This window comes from Podarcis gaigeae (genome assembly GCF_964106915.1).
Source record: "Podarcis gaigeae genome assembly, chromosome: 2".
NCBI lineage: Eukaryota > Metazoa > Chordata > Lepidosauria > Squamata > Lacertidae > Podarcis > Podarcis gaigeae.
Window position 1 is genome coordinate 63,602,988 of NC_139679.1, and position 21,070 is coordinate 63,624,057.

The 21,070-nt window shown below is 40.2% G+C and overlaps 1 protein-coding gene across 1 annotated transcript in view; it reads left to right on the top strand.

Annotated features, from left to right (window-relative positions):
• Positions 1 to 631: 631 nt before the first annotated feature.
• Positions 632 to 21,070, top strand: part of CDX1 (caudal type homeobox 1) — a 32,339-nt gene continuing 11,900 nt past the window's right edge. Inside the window, exon 1 of the mRNA XM_083728708.1 lies at positions 632 to 1,212. Coding sequence (XP_083584834.1) covers positions 780 to 1,212 — 433 coding nt within the window. The 5' untranslated portion in view covers positions 632 to 779. The remainder of the gene's footprint in view (positions 1,213 to 21,070) is intronic.

A 21,070-nucleotide genomic window follows, 5' to 3' on the forward strand; every position in this document is an offset into this window, starting at 1 on the left:
TGGGATTATTAGAAAGACCACTCCAGCATGGCTATGTGGCTTCGGGGTCTCAGAGGGATTAAAAAAGTGGAATCGGTGTCCTTTTTTTGCACGAAAACTATGCTTTTCTTACATGATAAACACCATTGCTTCCACAGAGCTGACCTTAAGAAACTAAAATGCAAAACGAACAGACAAAAAACCCCTTTCCATTTTTTGTAAGTCTCCTTTTAATCAGGTGCTCCAAGTGGTGGAGATGCCAGGTTGCCGGTCTGGTAACTAAATGACACCGACTACCTGCCCACTGCCTGGGAAAACCCATGGAAATACCACCTCTCCCTCCCCCCTCCCCGTTTTCTTCCTGGGCCCTTTACCTGATGACCCCTTTTGTGCCTGGATTTCTTTGTATTCTCTGGGAACTTCTCAGGCCTTCCTTACCATCTAAGCATAACCTCCTCTGTCGGGGCCTTTCCTCTCCCCCACCCCGTCATTTCTATCTGCTGAGTAATTTGTACCCAGTGGCTTCCCTTTGATTCCTGCACTTTGAAATGCAAACCTGCCTTTCAATGCAAATGCTCCGGGAGCTTGGCCCAATAAAAAGCCTTTCCTCAGGGAGGTGCCTTTGCAAAGTGGGGAAGTGAAGGGAGGAAAAGAAAAAAGAAACCAAACCACACCACTGACCAAGACGTTCAGGTGAGCAGCTAATCAGGAAGAAGCTGCGAGTGATCAGCAAGGGCAGGCCTGGGAAGAGGCGGCTGCGGCACAGGGCGCACACATTATGCGCGCAGGGCCACTTGGGGATGATGTATGTGGGATACCTGTTGGATAAGGACGCCACCAACATGTACCCCAACCCGGTCAGGCACCCCAGCCTGAACCTCAGCCCTCAGAATTACGTGCCGGTGCCCCCTCAGTACTCGGAGTTTGCCAGCTACCACCACGTGCCAGGGATTAACAGCGATCCTCACCATGGGCAACCCGCGGGCGCCTGGGGCTCTCCCTACACCCCCACTAAAGAGGACTGGCACTCCTATGGGGCAGGAGCCCCTTCTTCTGTCGCCAACCCGGGGCAGCTCGGATACAGCCCCCCTGATTTCAGTCCAATTCAGCCACCGGGCTCTGGACTGCTGCCTCCGCCTATGAGCAGCTCGCTGCCCCAGCTCTCGCCAAATGCGCAAAGGCGCACGCCTTATGAGTGGATGAGGCGCCCCGTCCCCACCAACAGCGGCAATGGTAAGGAACCGTCTCCGTTTCTGTCCTCCTCCTTGCTCTTGGGGAGAGGGCTCGCTTAGGTCACGCAGGAGACCAACTTCTGCTGTTTCTCTGCCTTTCCTTTTTTCGCTCAGCAAGCCCCACACTAGTTTCCGTTGCTGGTTAGTAGGACTGAGCTGTCAACTTTATAAGGTTTACTCTTCATTATCTTTCGCCCATCAACTTGTAGACACAAGAATTTGTGGTCAAGCGGCATTTTAACATGAAAGGGTGCTTGAGAGGTTGGCTGCAAACCCAGGGCCATTTCAGACTCTACACTTAGCAGTTAAACCTGCAGAGTATATGCGGTTGGCATGCATAACCTTCATACTGTACATGTAGATTTGTCTGTCAGCGAGGTGTGATTGGTGAGAGAGTCTATAACTTGGTGCTTTGCATGCAAAAGGTGCCAGGTTCAATCCCTAGCATCTCTGGCCAAAAGAAGTGGCACCTAGTGGGAGCCTCTGCCAGTCAGAGTAGGCAATCCTGGGGCAGATGGACAAATGGCCTCAATACGAGTTTGCTTCATATATCCAAGACAATGGTCACAACTCAGCACAGAGTTAAGGGCGCTTAAATGTGGATCTTAGCTAGTGTGTGTATGATCCATACTATATGTTAATCACATTGATTATGACTAAAGAGATTTACCTGGACGTATGACTTCTTTTTCTGTAAACGTTATAGCCAAAATTATAAAGGTTATAGGTCTGAGGAGTGGGTGCAATGGAGGATTTCTAAGAACATAAGATGGGATGAAGATAGTATGTAACATTAATAACATATAGTTTATGGTTTGGGCTGATGGCTGTGTATGTATGTGTTTGCTATAAAATGGATGGCTAGAACTTTCAAATAAGCTACCTTTAACTGTCGACTTTTTCAGTATCATTGTCAAACACTTCACTCAGATTCTAGCACTGAGTCACAAGTTAATTTTTCTCTCATCTAGTAAGCCTGTAGTAAACTGAGATTTTCTCAGTCTAGATTACTGACAGCCTCTGCAGGTAAATATTATGCTGAGAGACAACTCTGGTGGATAAAGCAATCTATGTTGATTGCAAATAGTTTGGTAACCTGGAAATTGCAATATGTTGATTGCAAATATTTTGATTGCAAATATTTTGGTAACTTGGAAATAATTTTTGTTTTATTTTGGTAGACCCTTTGAAAAAGGTCCAATTGTGGGGAAGGGGTTAATATACGTATTTGGATGCGTTAGTTACCCATTTATTATTAAACTAGCAAGGGGGTGGGCAATCTTCTTACTTTGTCAACATTATTTTACATTTCAAGGGTCATCTTATGTGTTTCTGTTTTAAAATAAGAAATAATAAAGGTGGCATCTTGGGGAAAGTATGCCCCATTTGCGGGGGCTTGTGTTAATTAATCAAGGAGCTGCTGTGCTTATGAGCTCTCTTGTTTGTGGGGCACATCACACTTTGTTTTTAGTATATACTTGCTAGCAATGCAGTATTATAAGAATGTTCCACTATGTTCAATAACACTCACTTCTAGTAAGTTTATATTGAATTGCAGTCTGTGTACACTGACAAAAAAGTGTCCATGTTCCAATTTTCTGCTACATATACCTTTTAAAATATAAACAATTGTTTCACATAAGATGCGAAGTGGCTCTGCTTAAGCACAGCCTCAAAGATGCACTCATGTATTTGTCCGGAAAAATCAATATTCCACATGGTGTCTAATCAAATTTTGGATCATTATAGGACATGGGCATGGCCACAGTCTTGATGACCACCATCTCTTCTTTAAATGAGAAACTGTCGGATCACTCATTTGGGTTTGGGCTGATCTGTTGACAAATAATATGGAACTACTAAACTGGGTGATGGATTTGCTTTATGTGATGGTTTAGTATGCAAAGAAGAATGAAAAGATATTTTTGTATGATTGTATTGAAGAATTCGATGTTTTGCAAGGATGGCTTACACCTATGTATGAAAGGAGAGTTCCACTGGATCTGAGATATGCTTTGTTTTTGTGGAGATTCTGTACATATGTGTGTGTGGTGAGTGCATACATAGGCATCTGCACATAGTCAAGATCACTTAACACAGATTAGTTACTCTTTAATACTGTCTGTAATCATATTGTTTTATTCATAATCAGAGTGGTAAAAAGGTAGATTCCCACCTTTCAATTCTTGTGTTTGTACTCTAATCCATTTTAGTGAGTGCAAGTATGAAACCACTGAGTGTTATTTATATGTTCTTATTTAAGGCAAGAGTATGTGAGAATGATGGATCTGTAGGGTAGGGTAGGATTGTGGGTAGAACTATGTAGTTTTCTGTGAAAAATAGGTGTTGTACAAGAATCAGCTACTTAATATCACCATAAGAAGTTAAAATAATAAAGAGTTCAGTGGCTCTTTTTGAAGTGTGACTGCTTATGTGACAATAAATTGGGTATAACTAACACATTTATTGTGACGTAAAGCTTTCACAGACCAGAATGCATTTCATCATGTGCAAAGTGTTCTTCTAATGCTGTTAAAGCAGCAACTCTTCATCACTTACCTAGAAATAAGCTCTATTGAAGTAAATTGGACTTATGTGAGTAGTCAAGATCAAATAGAGTTACACTGGGAGTATTTTTAAAGAAACGTGAAGCATGGTTTGCAATCAAATGAACTGATTTCACATAGTATGTAGTTTTACAGAGGCCGTACTTGTGTGGGTGGGGTGGAGGACAGGTCATCTCTTTATAGTGTTTATGTCCACATGACAGCTATAATAGGAGTAGCCTATCGTTTTAACCTTTCTGCTGATGATTGGGCAAACAAAGATTTGTAACTGTGTAATTTATCAAAATAAATAGAACTTCTGCAGAATTACAAAATGTACAATTAAATGCAAACTTGCATTCAGTGTTAAAAGGAATTAAAAGTGAAAAAAGGTGGGGAACGGACAAGAATATAGATACCTGTTGACAATAGATTACATAATAATTTAACTATCCTCACCAACAGCTGTGTGTGGTAGGTCCCAGAGCAAACCTCATGGCTGGGTATTGGATCTCCGCTGTCCAAATCTGACATTCTCCTCACTGCATGCTTGTGACTCAGTTTCCTTTTAAAACATGATTTGGTGTTTCAAAATGTCACAAATCCAACTTGACTCACAGCGAAAAAATGGGATGTAAAATTATAAATTCTGGGGTACTTTTTTTTTTTTACAGGTGGGAATTATGTATGTGGCGTGGTCAAGCAATGCACCACATGTATGTATGTGACATACTTGGCTGGTTCTCTTCCATCCAGTTTCATCCTCGCTACAACCCTGCGAGGTAAGTTAGGCTGAGCGCCACGCAGTAAGTTTCACGGCTGAGCAAGGATCTGGACCCTGGCCGTCCAAGTGCTAACCCAACGCTGGAACGTGACGGATGGACTTTGGTTCTCATCCAGCGTTAGCCATACTCCGAGTAGAGCCGCTGAAACGAATGGATTTTTAAATCTCTTCCCTGCGTTTCTATGAGGGGAAAAGGGCGCGAGCGAACTTTCCCGCCAAGTCCATAATTCCCCCTCGTTGCCTATATTGCCTTGCCGGGAGCCGGGCCTCCCCTCGAGAGGAGCTTTTCGTCCCCCTCGCGTGTTCGCGCCCACCCGGGAGCTCTCCAGTAGCCGGCTTCGTGATGGCGCTGAACTCTTGAACTCTGCGCGGGGTCGGGATTTTAAAGGGCTGGGCTTGCTGCCGGGTGGGAAAGTGGAAGTCTCTCCCCAGGGAAACGCAAATGAACATATCGGGGAAAGACCCCGCGGCGCTGCCCAGTTCAAAGGCGGCCAAGACCAGGAGCTGGTTCATGAAAGGGCCTGCGAGCGCCTCCCTCAAGCCCAGGGCGAATTTACAAGCGTGCCCCCTTTGTCATGCAGATAGGCAGCGGCCCTGCGTGCAGCGGGGCGCCCTGCGGCTTCCATTGTCCTCAGCTTCGGGGGCTGGGAAGCGGGGGCTCCTGGCGCCCTTTGAAGTGGGGGCAGCATCTGCAGGCACTTTCTGCTTCCTGCCCGGCTCCACTTCGGGCCGGGCAAAAAAGCCCGCCGCTGGCGTGCAACAGGCCTCCGCTCGCTCCCGCGCAGAAGGGCCAGACTCGCACCGAGGAGAGGCCTGTCTTCGCCCGCGCCGCTTTCCTTTCTTCGGCTGAATGCGAGCGGCGAGTTGTACTGGTGTCTCTTCATTTAAGCCAAGCGGCCTGATGCAATACTTAAGCATCTATCTCACAAAGAGGCGCTGGCATAATAGGTGAAAGCTTGTTTTTCAGAATCTCCGCTTCAGCTGGAAATTTGGCATTGAAAATCCTTCATGTGTCGCTCAATTCGGGTTTGAACCACGTTTTATATACCATAGGCCCAACCTTGCCAGACTTGATTTCAGCGAGAGAGATTTAAGCAGGAGTTTAACGTTTCCTTGAAATCAGCAAGACTTTTAAATATCAAACTTGTTATTTAAAAATACTGTAAAACAAAGCAGTGGGTTTTGTTTTGGTTTTAGTTCACCATCTTTATTCCTTGTAAAGAATGATTTTGCCGATCACAAAATTGCTTTCACTTGGGCATACAGTGGCCCAAGTCACAATCATGCCATCAAACTTCATGATTTTTGAATGGAATGAATGAATGAATGGGTGAGTGGGAAATGAAAACCTGCTCTGGTCATATGAAGATGCACCTCCTCTGCAACATCTGAAGCAAGCACAATGACTTTAAACACCATCACCACCTTGGGCCATGATTCATGGATTCATCCGCAACAATAGTGACTACTTTTCTGCCCTCTGACAAGGCTATGTTTTCCAGGAATGGTGTATGTCCCCATACTGTTTTACTTACCCCTCTACAGCCTTTTTAGTGAGAGATAATGTGTACGTACTGTTTTGTGGTATTGTGATGGCAATTGCAAGCATGTCTGCACCAAAGTAGATGTTGAATCATTTAGGAGTTGAGCAGGATGTTTTAATACAATGATATTCAGAGACTCCTGGTTTCCTTAAATAGGTTGCTAAAGAAAAGTACAATCAAGTGGGCTGGCTGGGAAGGTCTCGTAACAGTCAATATTCCCCTTAGGAATTCCCCTTCTGGAGAGTCGATCCTGGGCTATTTCCCTGCAAGAAATCTTAACAATGTGTCAATTCTCCTGTACTTTACAGATTCCAGGTAAAACTGTTCATCTGCAGATGTCTATTTTGGTTTTGTTCAGTGAATTCATGCATCACAAAATTTTGGAAGACATCTCACCTTGGACTGAACCAGTGCTGATTTAGTATTTGCATATGAGAGTTGAACTAAAGCACAGAATTAGGGGTGGGGATGTATTTTAGTTGGTGTTTTCTCTTGAGACTGGAACCATACACACGGTTTACAACTTGCATGCTTTTCTAGACAGGCCTAAGCAGGGGTGAGGGACCCATCACCTTGAAAAATACATTTTTAAATTGAGTTAAGTCTTAATGGTATGTGAAGCTGATCAATCTCATTGCTTGCAGTGAATTAGATTAGTAACCTTTCTAATTGAGTATATGGTCAATTAGACTGAACTCTGGAAATATACACCCTTAGACCTAGATCCTCTAGGAACTTCATTTTTTTTCTTTAGCAAGGATAGGGAAACTACAAGAAAATCACAGCAGCTGCCATTTGTGTGAGTGGGTGGTCAGACACACAGGTTCGGGAATCTGTCATTCATGCATCTCAGACCCAAATATAGAAAAGGGGGGGAATCAAATATTTGGTCATTTTCTAGCAGTATTTTTAGAACATGTACATTGGAAGTGCCTCTGGAGAGTACTGCAGTATGAAAGGCCACCACTGCATGAGTCACTGCTGAAATGGGGACCTGTAAGAGAAGACTGAAATTTTGTCATATTATAAACTTACTGTCTGGCTGCCCTGGCAGACTGTACTTAAAATAGAGCCAAATCCTGGTGCACCAAGGAAAAAACCAACCCAGTTTATGTAGCCTGCATTAACTATAAAAAATGATCTCGGCTTATTCTGCATCTCTGAGTGAGGGGAAAGGAGTGAATTCTACCAAGGCCTCTCCTGCTCTGAGATTTAGTTATCTACACATTCTCAAGCCAATCTTCCCAAGCAACAACAATGAATAATATGAAATCTAAGATTGCAAAGAGGCAATCCAGTATTTGATGTCCATGATGGGCTGGATAAGGGCTAACAAACAGAAACCAAAGCTAGTTATTTTGATCAGTAGGCAGGATCTTGGTTTGGAGGTTCATTGGCATTGAAGGGACATGCTATTTGGGGTAATTTTGGACTGAGTCTTAGACCTGGTTTTTCAAATATTGAACATGGCTAGAACCATCTTTCCATGAGATCAAGCGGGCTTTCTGCCTGGCAGGCAAATGAAAGACAATATTAGAAATATAATAAACACTATAGAATATCTGTCGGCCAGGAGTGAAAAGCAAGCTATATTGATGTTCGTGGATGCAGAGAAAGCATTCGATAATATAATTTGGGATTTTTTACTAAAACAGTTAGAATACATGGAGGTCGGCCCGGAATGTTTCAATGGAATAAAGGCAATTTATACGGAGCAAAAGGCAAAACTGATTATAAATAACGTGGTGTCAGAAGAAATAATGATAGCGAAAGGAACGAGACAGGGTTGCCCACTTTCTCCGTTGTTGTTTATAATAGTATTGGAAGTACTTTTGAATTCAATAAGACAAAACAAGAAGATAAAAGGGATTACAATTGGTCAAAACGAATATAAAGTCAAGGCGTTCGCAGACGACTTAGTAATAACAACAGAAGATCCGATGAGCTCAACAAAAGAGATACTGGAAGAATTTGAATGATTCGGTAAGGTGGCTGGCTTCAAATTAAATAAAAGAAAGACTAAAATAATGGTGAAGAATATGGACTCGAAGGCAATCGAGGAAATGCAACAACAAACAGAAATAGAGGTGGCCAAAAAGGTGAAATACTTAGGAATATGGATAACCCCGAAAAATATATATCTATTTAAGAACAACTATGAGCTGGTATGGAAAGAGATAAGGAAGGACCTCGAGAGGTAGGGGAAGTTGAGATTGTCATTCTGGGGTAGGATAGCCTTAATCAAGATGAATGTGCTCCCGAGAATGTTATTTTTGTTTCAGAATATACTGATAATTAAGGGCACCAAGATATTTAAAGAGTGGCAAAGAGAGATCTCAAAATATGTCTGGCAGGGCAAAAAACCAAGAATTAAGTTTAAACTCTTAACAGAAGCTAAAGGAAGGGGGGGATTTGCCCTGCCAGACTTGAAATTATATTACGAGGCATCGTGCCTTTGCTGGTTGAAAACGTGGATAAAATTGGAAAATAAGGAACTGCTAGATCTGGAGGGATTTGACAATAGAGTAGGATGGCATGCATATTTATGGCATGAAAAGAGGAAAATCCACAAGGGTTTTGAAACCCACATCTTTAGAGGCCCTCTGATCGAAGTATGGGAGAGGAATAGATTTCTATTAGAACCTAAAGTACCACACTGGCTATCCCCATTAGAAGCTATGAGTGTGAAAAAGGTAAATATGAGAGGTGATTGGATAACCTATGAACAACTGTTAATTAAAGTAGGGGGGACATGGAAAATGAAACCGTATGACCAGGTTAAAGAAAAAGTATTTGATTGGCTACACTACTTCCAAATAAATGAAATGTTTAAGCAAGATATTAAAGAGAGAGGATATGCGGATAAAGATTCTAAATTCCAGACCGAAATAATAAACAATGACTATAAAATCCTATCTAAAATGTACAATCAACTATTAGAGTGAAATTTGATAGACGAGGAAGTGAAGTCGGTGATGATTCACTGGGCTAGGGACATCGGTCACAACATATACTATGAAGAGTGGGAGAAACTTTGGGGAAAAAACCTTAAATTTACAGCCTGCATAACGTTAAAAGGAGAACCTCATGAAGATGTTTTACCGATGGTATATAACTCCTGCAAAATTAGCAAAAATGTATAAAACTTGTAACAAATGCTGGAAATGCAGGGGAAAAGAGGGATCCTTCTTCCACATGTGGTGGGAATGCAGAAAGGTTAAGGGTTTTTGGGAAAGCGTATATAATGAAATGAAGAGTATATTAAGAAAAAACCTTTGAAAAAAAACCGGAGGCTTTCCTGTTAGGACTAGCAGGAAGGGATATAAAGAATAATGACGGTAAATTTTTTCAATATGCAACAACGGCCGAAAGAGTCCTACTAGCTCAAAATTGGAAACAACAGAACATACCGACGGTTGAGGAATGGAGAACAAAATTGTTAGACTACGCGGAGATGGACAGATTGACGGGGAAAATTAGATATATAAAAGACCAAAGGTTCATTGATGACTGGGGGAAATTTGTGGAATATCTGGACAACATAAGTGAAGGTCAGATAATGCTAGTTGGGTTTAAAAAGGCTCTGTGAAAAAGTAGGAATATTGTCTAAAGAGAAAAGGAAGAAAAGAGAAAATAATGTCAATATAAACTAGGATTTGTGTAAACTTTTCAAATAAGGGCACGGATGATTTGTGGGGAAGCTGAAGGAAGTCTTAAAGAAAGAAATTTGTGATAACAAGATGTAAATCTTTTTATTTTTGTTTGTTATGGTTTAAAATCAATAAAAATTATGTATGCTAAAGAACCATCTTTCCATGAATAAGATTTCTGTGCCATCCACATACTTTTTTGAAAACTTAAAATTTGGCTGTGATGATCCACGCCATCTTGTCTTGATTATTTTAACATGCTGAATATAGGGCTACCTTTGAAGACCATTCAGAACATTCTGAACAGTTGGATCAGAATGCTGCCAGCAGGTTTCTTATGCAGGTGAGATATAGTGCTTATGTTACCCAACTGCATTCTGCATTGGCTGCCCATTTGTCTCCCAGCACAAGTCAGAGTTCTGGTTGACCAATAAAGCCCTAAGGACAAGGTTATCTGAAATACCATCTTCTTCCATACAATCCTGCTGAGAATCGAGACCTTCCACATATGCCTTTTTCACTGTCCCTTCAGCTATTCCTAAGACAACAATTAGGGATGGAATTTTCTGAAAATCTTTATGTCGACCTTATCCAGAGAGATTATTTCCCCCCTTAATTCCTGCCTTGCTCCTTGATCTCAGTGACAAGCAATTTTTTTTAAAAAACCAGCCCTGCTAAAAATAGAAACATTCTAGCATTTTATATGCATAATATTATATGCATATACATTCCAGGTTTCTTATGGTAGTGCTCACATAAAAGAGATACATGCAGCAATGCATATAACGGAATAATACTTGTGTTTTAATACTGTACTTATATAGGACAAAATGGTGCTTCTTTTATATACTAGATATATAATAGATGTATAATTTTGCATATAATTATCCAGGTTTTTTAAAAAACACAAAAATGCATGAGAGGTTCTGACATAAACTTTTGTATTCAAGACGTGATCCAATACTTGATTGGGTCAGAAAAGCCAGATTCTGTGTCTAAATCCTTCCAAAAATATTTTTTGCTCCACCCCACATGACAATGCACAAAAGGGCATTTTCTGTGGTCGTTCCTGCCCTCTGAAACACTCTTCTTCATGAGATAGAATCCTAGAATTGTGAGTTGGAAGAGACCCCAAGGATCATCTAGTCTAACCCTCTGCGATGCAGAAATTCCTCCCACAGCCATCCCTTGGTGGGCACAAACCACCAACCTCCTGGTTATCAGCCAAAGCCACTGACCCATTCCTCTCTATGGATCCTTCACTGCTTGTGTTCAATAGGACAGTTAAAACATTTCATTTTAATAAAGGTTTTGAGACCTCTTAATTTTGGGGGGCTGCTGTGAGTTTTACTGTTTTCTATAACTTGTCTTTGTTTCATATTGTTTTTAATGTACACGGCTCTTAGGGAGGAAGGATGTACAATATTTTAAAAACAATAAACATGCCCATTATCAGGCTTCTGAATTGAGTGAACCATGTGTTCCCTACCATAGTCACTGCAGTTGATTAATTTGCCTATTTTCTCTCTGCCTCACAATAATGTGAATGCCCTACCGTAGCAGCCAGTTATATGAGAAGCGTGGACAAATTATGGAAATGCTAATGCGTGTAAATTGTGTGATGAATAAAGAGTCAGAAATGCATTGTATTAGATGAAATATTCCTTTCCCTCATACTATCTGCACTGGGTTGTTGAACTTCATTTCTGCTGGATATTATTTGCATTCTGACATAATGTTAATTCATGGTTTACAGTTATGAGAATAACCTACACACACACACACACACACACACACACACACACCACAAGAGCTTCCCCACTCCACTAGGAGATCAGAAACTTCTGCTTTGGTTTTAGATTAGCCAGGTTTAGGACATGGCTTTGAACCCATGGCTGTTAAAACAATCCAGTTTAATAACCAATACTCTGTGTTTATTGTGATAACCAAACACAACCATTGACTTGCATGGCTTGTTTGCACAAATACTTTTTCATGTATTAGTGGTGACTTTAGGCAACTGTAACATATGACTAGTTTGCACAGAATGAATTGCAACCAATGGGAAAGTAATGTAGGTGCACGACTGAGAAATGAAATATTTGTGTGACCTTTTTCATAATAAGGTGCATGGGACAGGTGAATGATACACCTTCTTTGAAAGGAGCAGTAGGACCTAGATTTGTGAGACCATTATGCCTGGAAACCCTGATCCGTTTCCAGAATGATTTTCCCAGTGGTTGGGCTGCATTTACTATGTTTCACGAGGCAGAGTTTTAATTTGTCTGTGTTTTTGATAGTTGGTAGACCCAGAATGACACTAGGTTTCCACTATTTTTGTTTTGTGCAACATCTAATGGGCTTTTGATATATGCTTGTAACAGCCACGGCATTGCAGAATATAGTAATAAAATACGGCCATTAGATGACATGTTTAATGTTTTTATAATGCCTTAGATTATAATGCCTTAATGTTTTTATAATGCCTTAGCCTTTAATAAACCATTTAGAGAATGGTAGCTTAATAGAGAGGTCTTTTTGCTAGTTTTCTGATTGGTTATGTCGATTCATTGTCACACTTTAAGGGCCTCGAACTTTCATCTTTTTGATTTGTTTACTTCCCAAAGGGTCTGTAGAATAGAAAACATAAGAGAACTGGTACTGAAAGAATCACACATTTGTTATCTGTGTGGTTAACTTGAGAGCCTTTTTTAACCAGGAAAGGATTACAATCTAGTTCTGCTTAGAACTCATCAAAGGCTTGGTATCACCTTCACTTTATCAAAACTGGAGCCAGTTGGTATTTTGAGGTCCTGGGGCAGCAAAGAAGGTGTCTTATTTTGTGACGGTGGGAAACAAAAACATTGTAACTAGATTTTACTTAAAATGTTACACAACAGAGTTGTATTAAGATAAAATAAAATCTCAAAAACATTTCTAAATAAGTTAAATGATCTGGTTGGATTGGATTACGAGAAACTTATTCTCTCCTTAAATACAAATAAACAAAATATATTTTTAAAAAATAATAAACTACCGAAGAATTCATACACATTTCAGTTATAACACTGAAAGGAAAATATATACTTGTATGTTATTATGAAAATGGTTTTATATAAAGTATCATAAATCAGGGTGAATAAAAAGCAATTATTTTCAAAAAAATAAAAAATTGGATTTTTAAAAAATTTAAATTAGATTTTTTAAATTTAAATTGGATTTTTTTAATAAAATGCTTTTGGAGAATTTTTTTTCCTAAAGATAGTTTTCTATTTAAGTTACATTATAGTCCAAAGGCTATTCATCAGGAAATAAGGATTTGTTTTAAGTTTTTCATGTGTGCTAAAACCCAGTCTAAATTTTTTTTTAATCGTTTAACCACATCAGTTAACAAACATGAATACATATGCTATAATGTTATTGTTTTAGTTAAATAAATTGTTTAAATTGTTATTAAGGAAATGATTATTTTTCTCCTTCTAATAAAGTACAGCAGAAAAGTTGTCCAAATATAAACAGTTAACTTATTAAACCTCACAATAATTTCATAATTATCTGTCAATGTATTCCTAATAGTATAACCAAATCAGTAATTTTTGATATAACTGTAAAAACTGCTCTGAAAATTTATTATTCCAAAAATGTAACCTTCATCTGGTTGTAAATATTAAGATTATACCAGCAAGAATGAGTCTTTCTATTAAAAAAAAAATCATTTAAATCAAGACTTACTGACTAGTGATTTAAATAGTTTTTAAAATCGATTTGATTTAAATCAATCCACCCTGTCATAAATACAAAACATTTTTCAATGAACAGTATTTTATTGCCCAAAATAACTTCATTAAAATACACTTAGTTAATAAAGCAATGCTCTAAATATTATTGAGCAGTTCTGAGATTGGTAGCACTTGTCATAAACCCCCACTCCCCTTAAGTTGTTACTTATGTGATTCTCACTAATACAAATGAATTTAATATCAAATCAGAAGAAATAGCTTAGAACTAGGCACCTAGGTAGAATTTATTGTATGTACATATGGTGCCAGACGTTTGTAACATCCAAAAGATGTGAAATTCTTTTTTAGAAAAGTAGGGTGGTATCCAACGCTACTCAAAGTAAACTCATTGGGTTTAAGTAAGAATTGATTTCAGTGGGTCTACTGTGAGTATGGCCTGAGGGTCTCTTAACTATTGAAAGCATTGGATGTGGAAATGATATAATTGAATCATAATGAGAAATTACTTGTACACATACAAAAACTGTTAATGCACATAGATTGGAATAATCTAATTCTTCTGAAAGTGCAAACCCTTTCATTTTATTTTGGCCAGTGCAAGTAAGGCACTTCGTATACAGATGCTGTCCTATGTACATTATATTAGGTGCATTATATTATTTAAAATCTGTAATCATTTTAAAGCATTTTTAATAAAGGAGTAACTCGCTCAGGAATAAGATTAACATAGAGGGCAAATAAAACTCTTAAATGAAATGATACGAATCAAACAATCAGTTTGCATTGATTAATGGCTGGCATCATGCTGCAACTGGAGTATGCATTTGCCTTAAAAATATCAACAGTTTAATTATGCATGTTATAAATCATAATGCTAGATGGCTATATTAAAGGCTTCTTCTCAGCTCCTTATTGACTAAATCGCTACTGGGATGTATCCTGAGAGCTGCTGGAAAATAACGTAGTGGTGTTATTAAATCTTGGAGAACCTGGGAGAAAAAGGGACCTTTAGATGATATGATTTAGTGTTCAAGATATCATGAATGAAATTATTAAAAGCTTCTAAAACCCTGATCAACAGGACTTAGATCTATTGATTTTAGTGGAATTTATATCCACTTGTTTAGTGTTTAGTTGGATAGGGATTTAGGTCATTTTGTTTGCTTATAACCAAGCACACATTTCCAGCTTGTGATATTGAGCCTACTAATTATTTAAGCAGGAGCAATTTCATCTAAGCAAGCTCAAACACCTTTTGCTTGAAACTAAACAGATATATAGGCACACGTAGTTTATGCATCATTAGCAGCGTTAGGGATTGGGCCAGCTTTAATTTGCTTGTTTGTAGCATTTTAAGACCACGTACCGCTAAGAGGAACAGCACCGTTCACAATTAACAAAAATCTAAGAGCATCAAACATAACTGCAACTTTATCAAATTATGAAAACACTTAATTAAATAAAAATAAAAATAGTTGATGCTGAATGTCAGTGAATTTTTTACTATCCGCTCAGCAGCAATAATTCTAAAAAGACTCAGCAGCCAGGAGATGCCTTTTTAAATAAATAAATAAAAACCTCACTTGATGCCAAAAAGCAATGGGACAATGGCAGTACGTGATCTTATTTTTAAGCAAGCTACCGTATTCTACACAAGCTACAGCTTCTTTAAAGACCGCATGTGTAGAGTGGACTACAATAGTTTGCCAAGGTATAGGTGACTGGCCAAAAATTAGAATAGCAGCAAACTTTAGCACAAATGGGACAAACATCACATGAGACTTCAAGAGTAACACTGCATCCATAAACATTTTGAAACTGCAACCACTCCTTTTTTTATTTTTTAAGCACACAGTAGAGCTCACACCTAAACTATATGTAATGACGAAGATCATTAGTTTTTTAACAAATCACTAATAGTGATTTACAGGGGCGTAGTGTGGGGGGTACCAGGGGGCTGTGGCCTTGGGAGCACAATATTTGAGGGGGCAAAAACCAAGTGCCCCCATGTAGGCACCCCCAGTGCAGCCCAGCCCAGCCCAGTGCTCCTCTCCACCCACAGACTGGGCTCCCCCCTGCCTAGAGATGAGAAGGCCTGGAAAAAAACTGGAAAAATTGGGGTAAAAAACAGGGTTTTTCCCCCCAGAAAAAATGAAAAAAATAGTTTGATATAGTTTGAATATTCCACACACTTTCCCCCCATTTTTTCCTGAAAAAAATGGCTTTGGGAAAAAACAGAAAATAACATGACCCCCCCATTTTTCCATTCCCCCCCAGGCCTTCGAGCACCCACACTTTAGAGCTCCCAGCCAACTGACACCAGGCAGGTACTTTCACTGTACTCTTGGTGGGGCTGGGGTCGCTCCGGCAGCATTGGTGTTGAGGGCTGGGTGGCTGTCTCCCACCCCTGTGCATGCCCACAGGCTCTGGGCACTGACAACTGATCTACGCTGCTGGTGATTCATATTGAGACTGTGGGGCTAGAGAAAGGAGATACTCCAGAGGCACATTTCAGCAAAACAGTATTGAGTAACATTTTACTGAAATTAACTGGACTTGCCATTGCAACTAACTTGCTGGATTGTGTCTATAACGTTGTTTGGAATATTGTTTTATTTGGACAACAAAACAAATGCCTATTATTATTATTAAAAGCTACAGTCATTGTTAAATGTTGCTCTTTTCCTCTGCAGAAGATGTTCACAAATATGTGTGAAAGTCTTGCACTTCTTTGCAATTTTTCACAGACTTCCTTGTGATTTTATTTTCAACCCACCTTTGTAAATAAATAGTCTATGAATAGTTCATTGCCCGTGTTTTATATGTGAGCTTTGAAACTCGCCCTTCATATAAGTAGTAATGGGGCATAATTTCCACTCTGGTTCAATACCCTTTTGAAAACAATGAGTCCCAATATTTTGTTGCTAGATATTCAAGCTTGGCTATTGTCATTTTGTCACAGTGGTTGCAATGGATGGTGAAACGAGGATTTGAATGCAGTGACAAGCCGATGTTTCCAAGTTGCGGAAAAACAGTTGATTAGAATCTAAATAAATATTCTCAGAAATACTTCTGTTTCTGTTATGGGAAGGAGATTAAAATTCACTCAAATCCTAGGAGCTGAGTGTGTTTGAGTCTGAAATTACTGCTGCAGATTTCACATTAGAGCCTTTCTGGAGTCTTTAGCAGAAAGGCTTTTCATCTCTGTGTGTAATTCCTATGTGTGAGTTCATTGTGGATTTTTCAGCATGATAAAACTTTTGGGGTTTGTTTTCAATATGGAACACATCACTGTCAAATATCTGAAACTGATAGCTTCTCTTCTCCATGCAGAGATACATATAGAGGCATGCTATATGTACACACAACCATGCACGTACACACACAAGTCTTTCTTAAATTATTAACCACAGCATGCTGCTGACCTCATATGAGATTTGTTGAGCAGCCAGTCCTTTGTCCAAGGTACATACAGTCCTTAAGGTATGGTTTCTTTGAAGATCCAGAGAATAGCAGCCTCCCTTTAAATATGCCTGTATATTTAACCGATACAGTGGACGCTCAGGTTGTGAATGTGATCCGTGCGGGAGGCACGTTTGCAGCCCACAGCATTCGCAACCCGCAGCACTGTGTCTGCGCACGTGCGGGTCACGATTCTGCGCATGCGCAAAGCGTGATTTAGTGCTTCTGTGCATGTGCAAGCACCGAAACCCGAAGTAACCCATTCCGGTACTTCCGGGTTCGGTGCAGTGCGCAAACTGAAAATGCACAACCTGAAGCATCTGTAGCCTGAGGTATGACTGTATTTCTAATGTTCATTGTACATTGAATGCACTAAAATTAGAGATCTGAATGGACATTAAGGGACTCCAGTGGTGGAAGATACATCTGCCAAAAATAAAAGCCCTAAAAGGATTTATACTGGAATAAAACCAGCTTTTAAACTGTAGGCAAGCAGATCTCATTCTCTTTTTACATATAATATCTCATGACTTGCATCATTATATTAACAAGAACAGTTCTGTTCTATAGCATTGCTTGATGCATATTTCCTTGGAAACAATAAGGCTTACTTTCAAGTAGGTGTGCAAAGGATTGCTGTTTTCATTCCACACTGGCACAGCAACCTACCTGCCCCCTGCCACCACCAGGAAGAACTTTTTTTTTTGCCAGTAAGAGTGGTTCAACAGTGGAGCAGGCTCCCTTGAGAGGCTGTGATTTCTCCTTCCTTGGAGGTTTTAAAGCAGAAGTTGGATGGCATGTATTATCTAGTTGAGATTTCTGCATTGCAGGGGGTTGGGCTAAATGACCCTCTGGGGTCCCTTCAAACTCCACAATCCTGTTCTTCTATGATTCTTCTCTGGCCTTGCGCAGCAGAGATGGGGGGGCGACTTCAGAGACTTATGATTGCAGCCTAGATCTATTACACAGAGTGAAAATGACAAAGGTGAAAACAGCTTAAAAGGCAGCAGTACAAAACTAAAAAATTAGCGGATTATTTAAAGCAGCTTTCACCAACCTGGTGCCTTTCAGATGTTTTGGACTGCAACACTGTGGCAGCTTGGGATGATGGGAGCTGTAGCTCAAAACATCTGAATGGCACCACATTGGAGAAGACTAGTCTAATGAATGGCAGAGAGTCAACCTGGTGGATCTTCACTGTGAAGTCGCTCCACAATTTTGATGTCACCTCCAAGAAAACCAGTCTCTTATATACACCCACCTGAGCTGATGTATAGATGGCCATGAGAGCAGGACCTGTGAGACTGATCTTAAAAGCTGTGGGTCCACAAGGGAGTGGGCAGTTTTGGAGATTATCTGGTCCCTAAGGTGTTTCTGTAGCTATGCAAGGGAAAGCTATTGTCCAAATTAGCTCCGGCTCCTAAAACAATCCAGCCTAATCTAGATGCTGGACACCTAGATATTCACCTGGTGAGTCAGCATCCACAAGCCTGAACTGAGATAAAACCAATTCCACTCCAAGACTGAGGGGGGTGGGCAGAATCAAGGAGAGAACAGGAAAAGAAGAACTCTGTGGTGTGGTGAAAGGCAGCTTGGGAGAGCGACATTTTGATCAGGAAAACATCCTACTGAGAGAAGATTAAGCAGCCACCCCCATTCCAGCACAGCAATCAAACTCAGAGCCCCTGAGATGGCATTAAAATAAAATTGAAGCTTGCTGAGAGACATGTATTTGCTACTTTATGCCTAGTTTGGTCCTATTATGGTGATGCCTAATCTTTTTTTTTTTTTTAAAAAAAAGAGTCCCTTTACTCCACAACAACTATTTCGTAAATTATGGCGCTTTCCCGCCCCATACACTGCTTGCTGGATTAAATAGTGTTCTGTACTCAAACATTCTGCATCTTTCCACCTCTGTGGTGAATAATCTGCACGCACACTCCTGTCTTCTTCTAGGTAACCAGGCACACAGAAGCAAGAGTTTTAGTTCCTGTTGTGGCAGTTTAGAAAGTATGCCATTCTTGCTCATTATGCCAGGCAGCTTCACTGCTATTTTAGGTTTCACAGCTGAGAAGATGGCTGTTCCTGTGGGTTACGAAATAAGGGAGCATTTGTCCTGGTTGGAGAGGCGTTGTGTTTCAAAGGTACTAGCACAGGGAGAAGATGTGGCAGGCTTTTCACACAAAGGTGCTCAGGTAATTACTAATTATACTGCAAAGCCACAATCCACTTGTTTTAGGGCTCCACTGTTGAATATTCTGCTGAATGGCTAAGAATATTCTCTAAACTCCAAATGAAATCTATTTATTACTTTTTCCACACACCCCTCCCTTTTTGTTGCTGTAACACCTCAGAGCACAGTTTAACAAGAAAAGTATATTATCCACAGTGAGAATCTGTGCTTGCTTATTTGAGGCGACTTATTCCCAGGGAACTGTGTATAGGATTGCAATAATATAATGGGAATCACTGTATTTGTTTGGAGTCTGCTCTTTAAAATTATTTAGCATTTGGGATATTGTGGTTAGATACGGTAAACCCCTGGTACAGTGGCACCTCGGGTTAAGAACTTAATTTGTTCCAGAAGTCTGTTCTTAACCTGAAACTGTTCTTAACCTGAAGCACCACTTTAGCTAATGGGGCCTCCCGCTGCTGCTGCACTGCTGGAGCCCGATTTCCTGAAGCAAAGTTCTTAACCCGAGGTACTATTTCTGCGTTAGCGGAGTCTGTAACCTGAAGCTTCTGTAACCTGAAGCGTATGTAACCCGAGGTACCACTGTATTTTCTTTCCCATCACCACTTGACTAAAAGAATAGTGGTCCCTATAAATTTCATCTCTTGTTTCTGACACACTTAGGGTGGTAGTCAGGTAGGTTTTACTCAGAATAGACCTGTTGGATTTAATGAACAGGTCTAAGTTAATTTCAGTGTGTCTGTTTCGAGAAAAACTTAGTTGAATACCAACCTCAGCTTGGAAAGGAACTTTCTCACTTGATGAGAAAATCTGTCTGAAACAAACTGTAAGCCACCCAATCTGATGCATTAGTTTGGAGATGTTTTTGGTAAGTACATTTTAGCTTGTGTCTTTAAGAAAATGCAGCTTTTTTATTGTCAGAGATTGTGAGCTTGCATGCACATGACATTGGCCTGCTTTGGATGACACACTAAGCCAAACTAGGCTAAGCCAAATCTTAGCTTGGCCTAGAGCAGCCCAGCAGCAAAATGAACCAGGGAGGAGTAAAGTGGTTGTGATCTCCTCTTGGGAAGCTTGTACACTCACTTGATTTCATTAAGCTAAAGTTGTTTCGCATGTTGTGTGAACCAGGTAGTTGCTTCTCCAGTTACCCAGAACTGACAGAGATTTGGAAGTAAAATGATTTCTTATCAGCCTGACTCATCCCCATGCCGCATGGATAACGATTCTTGAAACTGAGAGGAATTCCAAAATAGTTCTTGGGTATGGTGAGCACGTGCTGTTCCAAGAGAACAATGTCACAGGAACTTATGCAACCCCTTGATAATGCCTAAAGCAACTCCTGGAATCCTACCACCCATGTGTATTTATTTCATGTTGGTTGTATGCTGCTGCCATATTGGGAAGAGGTGCCATTGGTCTTAGATGTGCATTCCTTTTGTGGTCCCCCCTCCCCCCCCGAGTTGCTATTTGCTCAAAATCACAGATTCCTGAAATACTTTAACAAATTGCATTAATCTTTCCACTTTGGGCAAAATTTCACATTGGTTTTCTGTGTGAAAACTGCTATTTCAGAAGGCGCAAAACTGGTTCATGGAAAATCTTTACCCTCCGGCTCCTTTGTGCTCTTTTCCATGCCTGTTCTGATCCATTGATAGCTCATCTACTTCTGTTTAGAGTGACAGGGAGAGAACATGTCTGCCTTGCCCTCCGTTGTCTTGCCATGCTTTGCTGGAAGCTTCATTGCCCACCACTATTAAGCGGCATGACTTTTGCCCCAGTCTAGCAGTTCTGGTGATGCATCATGAATGACCAGGTAGGGACAGAGTGTAGATGTGGATGGGCATGCACACCTGGATGGTAATCCAAATGGACATACCATTAAACACTATGCCAAATATTCACCTGAAAGTGGATGTTAGTAGTTTCAATGGAATGT